This window comes from Salvia splendens, chromosome 16, assembly GCF_004379255.2.
Source record: "Salvia splendens isolate huo1 chromosome 16, SspV2, whole genome shotgun sequence".
NCBI classification, from domain to species: Eukaryota; Viridiplantae; Streptophyta; class Magnoliopsida; order Lamiales; family Lamiaceae; genus Salvia; species Salvia splendens.
In genome coordinates, this window is record NC_056047.1 from 22,699,128 (window position 1) to 22,705,242 (window position 6,115).

The 6,115-nt window shown below is 34.9% G+C and overlaps 1 protein-coding gene across 1 annotated transcript; it reads right to left on the minus strand.

Moving 5' to 3' along the window:
* Window positions 1-420: 420 nt before the first annotated feature.
* LOC121770965 (probable glycosyltransferase At5g03795) lies at window positions 421-4,985 on the minus strand. The gene is made up of 6 exons (XM_042167753.1): window positions 4,656-4,985; window positions 4,243-4,569; window positions 3,020-3,306; window positions 1,858-2,090; window positions 953-1,110; window positions 421-814 (listed from the first exon to the last, which is right to left on the minus strand). The coding sequence occupies exons 1-6, from the start codon at window positions 4,824-4,826 to the stop codon at window positions 713-715; spliced, it is 1,278 nt and encodes a 425-aa protein (XP_042023687.1). The 5' UTR covers window positions 4,827-4,985; the 3' UTR covers window positions 421-712.
* Between the last annotated feature and the right edge of the window lie 1,130 nt (window positions 4,986-6,115).

Below are 6,115 nucleotides of genomic sequence, written 5' to 3' on the forward strand. Positions count from 1 at the left end.
AACAACATTATTTCACTAAAATAAATAGGAGTATTTCTTTTTCCGTTTCATTTTTTTCTTTATTTTCTTTCCATTTTAACAATCAAATGTCATTTCAAAATTTCAAGTATCACCAAATATGTTATTTTGTGTACACATGTTCAAGATTTTAATATTTCATATACAAATCTCATAAAACTGACTAGAATTTAACCGAACTTTATAGGTGGGTGACTATTATTTCTTTATTATTTAAATCTAAATATTTTAAGCACGCAAATACCATCTAGATAGTACTCCAAAAATGCCATAGAAATCCAGTAAACCAAAACTCAATCAACCAAACACTTTGCAATTGAGTATAGATCAATCTTAACCATCACTATCTGAAAAAGAACTACCAAAATCAACTCAATAAGGATAAACAAATTGAGACAGCACTGAATTAATACTCTATTTCCATAAAATAAAGAAGGAACCATTCACCCTGTTAGGATTGGTAAAAAGGAAGCATAACACTACATGGATATAGATGAAATATGTTTACTAGGCACCCCTATCCCACTCTAAAATTTTGGTATCGATTCTATCTGCAGATCTAAAACATTTTCAAAAAGTAGACAAGAACGAATGAACACATTGCAACTCACAAGTAGTAATATACAAGTTTTTCAAAGTCACACCCAGCAAAAGCTAGCCATGTGTGTCGAGATGGAGTTGTGTGATTTAGAAGTTAGTACTTGATAACATGATGGCGTAACCAGAGCTCGTACATGATCATATGGAAGGCGTCGTGACTCACAGCAGGCGAGTTCCAATGGAAGTGTTTTTGGACCTGGCAGCGGATCATCGTAAAGAATTAATTTACAATCAGATACTCTGCGCTCAATGAGCAAAACCAACCTAGAGGATGGAAAGATAAACTACTTAACATGAGATTTGAATTTATAATCAGTTAAGAATAGAATTGTACCTTATGCAAATTGTTGTGCAATCTGACAAACTCTTCTTGTGTGATATTCTTCAGAATTTGCTTAAGCTGGTAGACATCCTTCTCCTTTAGTACCACCGAAAATTTATGCCAATTTAGTATGTCGTTGAAAGGCAAATCGTAGTAATTAGAGAGAATCACTGCACAGAACAATCTATAGTTAATCAAACTACAGTTATGAAAATATTGAATACTTACAAATATGTAGTGCATACACAACATATAAAGCATCACATGTTCATATATATTCTTAACAATATTGTTATAGAATGATTCATTTTTCTCCCCTTTTCTGCAAAAGTATTTCCATTTCTGATGGTACAAGTCGTGGTTCTTTTAGACGGTAAAATTAATACATATTTATTGCTGTAACTAGATTCCATTTCTAAAAGCATGAATACATTCTAATCTTGAGAAATGTTATGCTGCACACCTATACAAGCACTATCCGTGAGCACCATTTCGTTTAATGTATAAAACAAAATAAATAACTTTACCGAGGACTAAACGAGAGCGGTGCTCACAGATGATGTTCACATAGGGTATGTAGTACTCCCTCCATCCCAAGTTAGTTGAGACATTTCTTTTGGGCACGTGATTCATGAAATTAATGTTTGAAGGTTAAATGGAGAGAAAATAAAGTGTTTGCTAAAAAGGGAAATGCCACAACTAACTTGGGACATCCCGAAATGAAATACGATTTAACTAACTTAGGACATAGGGAGTATAACATTTCTCTAATCTTTAACACTGAGACCAAACTGGGAAATAAATATAGTGGTGATTTAGTGACTTTCTTTAAAAGCTCAATGAAACATCAACGCCAAACCCGCTTAAACTTATTGTAGCATATACATAAGGTGAGAAGAGAGGGGATTAGTTCTCACCAGGAATACATCCATAGTGTATAGAGTCTGCTATACGGGCACTATTGACCTGAGAGCCACCTGGGCAAATGCAGAATTTTGTTCGGTAAAATCTCTTTTGATACACAAGATGCCCAGTGGCCCTGTTAATTCTGTTGTTGGATATGTCAAGTTCAGTATCATTTTCCCATACACGTGCCAATATGACACGGATCTTGGAATTCCTATGCCCTGCCCAAAAAGCGAGTGTCGTCCTGCAACATATATTAATTAATTCTTCAAATCCCGTTCTTAACTGATGAATAGAAATGGATAAATGAACATTGTCAAAGAAAGATTAAACCATACTGTTCAGGTTCTAAGTGATCAGCTCAATCTACTTACTCCATACCATATATTGCCCTAAGGGGGCATTCACTTTGGGTGACAGAACAGCAGCTAAAAGTAATATAGGCTTATGTTGACCTGACCATAATTTCCTGCCAAGGAGAATATGCGTGTAGAGCAGAGATAGTAGCTAAGAGTTTCGCATCAGAAAATCCACTTTTCACCCAGACAGCAGGTTCAGCTAAAATAATACTAGTACAGTGAAAACCCCTTCGGTACTTACTCAAGGTTCATGGGGTTTCAAGGCATGAAGTGATCTCCTTTCTTTTAAATCCATGGAGGTTATTAGAATTTTTTAATTTTATTTTATCTGCTAACCTTCTTCAGATTGTAGTACTAGATTACTCTCAGAAGCAGATTGGTGAACTGATATGGAATGAAAGGCGGAAGTAAAACAAGAACTGGTATTCAATATAAAAGAACAATCCTCTGAAGAGGCCTAAGGCTGACACCGTCCTAATTCACTTTATTTTCCGAGATATCTAGCTCTTCTAAAGAGGAGCTATATATAGGGATCCTACGAACTCTAATCTAGGAAAGTGAATCAATCGATAAATAAACAAGCAAAAAAGTCCTCAACATTTAAAGTAATCTTTCAACAATCTCCATAATAATGAAAATAATCTCAAGAGATAATGGAGATCATTAGCTTGATCTCTATCCTGAACTTATTTTAGGTGTGGTAAAGTTGATAAGTTCAGCCAAACAACAACAAGCACCTTAATAAATCGTATAGCAAGAATTTAAAATGCAAAGTGAGGAAAGATTTAGAGTTCCAGATTTTGAAAGTAAGTACCTATTTTCTATATCATTTCCTCCAGCAGGAAGGGCAAAGGGCTGAAGAACTTGAGGGAGTGCAACATCTTTGTGTGGTATAAACCCAACATCATAGCTGGGGGAGCAAACAACGCGAATCGAGTTCTTTATAAGGTTCGGAAGCCCTTCGGTGGCCCTCACACCAACATCATGACAAGTAACAAAAAAATGATCTGCACCTAGAGTTCTATTCCAATATGGGTACTTGGACATCAATCCCTCCACATAGTCCCGGACAATTACAGTCATGTTTTCATATGAGATACCCTGTATGTTATTGTAATTAGATCCAAAAAATCAGCAATTGAAATCCTTATACATCAAAGTATTGCAGGCAGAACACGTGAAGGATTACAAGAAAAATCAGCAATTGAAATCCTTATACATCAAAGCAATTGAAATCCTTATACATGGAATGATGGAAAGCAATTGAACATAAACTTTACCTGTTCTTTACATGAGTGCAAGTCCTTATACATAAACAAACATTTTCCTAGACTAGAGTAGCAGACAGTTATCAGTAATAATGAGATGTGTGGTAGAAATAAGGGCAGTAGCAGAGCTGGTGAAATCACATTAGACCTCTGCTTTTAGCCTTTAATAGTAATGAAATAGCTCATGGTGATAAGCCAGGCAGTTGAAGTGGAAGGAGATCGTTGTTTAACCACGTATCACACTTTCTCCCTCAAAGAATAAGATCATTAGGCATGCAGAGGCACAAGTTCAGAAAAAGGGAACAGCATCTGGACTACGATGGATGATTTCAGCTGCCCTTTTCCTAAGTTCTCTAGCTTCGATGGGGTATATAGGTTAACCAGAGGAGCACTTCCTAATTAGTTTGGCCGTGTTTTTTTCGCTTATGAAGACCTCATTTACTAAGCTGAAAACTATCCATTCCCTTCAAGTTATACAATTATATCAATACAGGTAGTTTCTTCAGTAGATAAATAAAATATTTTTTACGAAAGAAAGCTCTTGGAAAAGAACTCCACCAGTGTGAACTGTGAAGAAAGCTACTCCGATTTAAAAGCATTCAACATCAATGCAGTAGGAACTCCAACATCTGAAGCAGCTCAATGATCCGATTTTAACAAAGTGATACAGCATCTACAGCATTTAATAAACTCAATGGAAACTGAATCTCGAAATCAAGCATCAAAAGCAACCACATTACCAATGAAAATTGACAAATGTCGATAATACCTTTCCTCGCATCTTATGGCAAGAGATCGGGATAAAGAACAGATCCGCCTGATCTGGATCATCCGTCACGAATCTACTATCCCTGAGATTCTGGAAAAAGTATCCTTCGCTCGCGTATTTTCCGGTCAGCTTCCGCGGCGTCTGGTAATAAGTCTTCGGATCCCCATCGGAGTACACATACACCTTAAATCTCTTCAACATCATCTCATAGTTCAACCTAAACACCTCCGGCAAATGATACACATCGTCTTCCTCAGCGTCGTCGCTCTCCTTTCCCCCTCTCTCTACAGCCACACCTCTCTCCGCATTACCGCCGTAATCAACATCCTAGAATGAGGAAACGAAGAAATCGATCGAATCGAAACATGAGAATTAGTGAATCGACGCAATTTCGTAGGCGAAACGAGTAGTACCTCAGGCAGTGAGGGTTGTACGGTGGTGGATAAGAGAGATGGTGAGTGTAGGGATTTAAGGGAGAGGTAAGTGAAGGAAACGAGGGTTACGATAGCGACGGTTAGGACGGAGAAGCGAAGCGTGAAGACAGCGGCGAAGGGCGGTTGGTGATGGAGTTTTGCAGCGGACATTCCGGAGATGGCTGCCGGAGAGAGCTCGGAGGAGGAGCCTAGTTCCGTAGATTTATCTTCTAAAGCTAAACGAGTGATATTCAGAGAGAGTTCAATCGACGGTAGCAGTAGGAATTGTGGCGTAGTGATCCGCTCCGTTTTCCTTCAATCAAGTTTCAATTACTTTGTGAATTAAGGGTTAATTACACAATAGAATAACATGTTAATATTTGTATTTTATTGAGCATTATAATTAAATATATTTTGTCATATAATTTGAACATATTTAATTCTATATCTAAGTGGTATATAAAATAATAACAAAACTTTTTATACCAGTATAATATAAAAATAGAATCTTTTGTATCAATATGAAATAATGATAAAATATCCGTACAAATAAAGATTTAACATCCAAACAAAAATTTAATGTAAAAAATAAAATACGAATAAAACTTTTTGTATAATATATCAACATATAAAGTGCTAGTTTTTTTACTGCCACCTGGCAGCATTTTGGCGGGAAAATGAAGTTCTGCTGTTTTTTTATTTTGTATTTTCATTACTTTTTTTTATGAATATTGTTACTATCATTTATGGTCCCAATGCTGCTGTGTTTTTTTTGTTTTTCGAATTTTTTTTTGGTTTGTGCAGTTCACTATTTTTTTAACTATTAAAGCTCAATCCTAGTATTTTATTACAAATACACAAACACATCACACTTTTTAAAGGTGATTGAGATATATATCTTCTGCAGATTCCAAAGCTTCAATTACATGAACAAGTATAAAAAATATATTAGTTTTCATATATTTACAACATTAACAAATCTGAATAGAGTAAATTATTATAACTGTTTTTATATATTAACAATGTAAAATGTATTCAATGTTGAATCTTGAAATGAGTTTAAGAGAAATAGCAATGACATAATGTCTAGGTTATGCATATATTCAATTCAAGATGAACACAATTAATTAGTACTGACTTTCCTAGGATATGCATATATACTATGGAATTATTTATTAGTTCGAAATCTACTGATTAATACATGTATCTCTGTGCTAATTTAATTATTTCAAGTTGCATTATAAAAAATGTATCATTTAATGTTATGTGTAATAGATATATTGTGTATTAAAATCATATGTTCTTAATCCTAGACCTTGAATTCATATTCTTTGAGTTTCCAGATTTCAATATCCAATTTTGCAAAGTTAATAAATAAAAATAGTACCTGTTTTTTTATTTTTAATACTTTTCCATTAAGATTCACATCTCATGCAAATGTAATTATTTGTTGATTAGTA

What these genes read in the sequence shown, in the direction of transcription:
- LOC121770965 (XM_042167753.1), bottom strand. Translation starts at nt 4,826, where the DNA reads ATGTCCGCTGCAAAACTCCATCACCAACCGCCCTTCGCCGCTGTCTTC. An exon ending in GCCATAAGATGCGAGGAAAG is followed by an intron (nt 3,307 to 4,242) that starts GTATTATCGACA and finishes AATAACATACAG; the next exon opens with GGTATCTCATATGAAAACAT. An exon ending in GGAAATGATATAGAAAATAG is followed by an intron (nt 2,091 to 3,019) that starts GTACTTACTTTC and finishes TATATGTTGCAG; the next exon opens with GACGACACTCGCTTTTTGGG.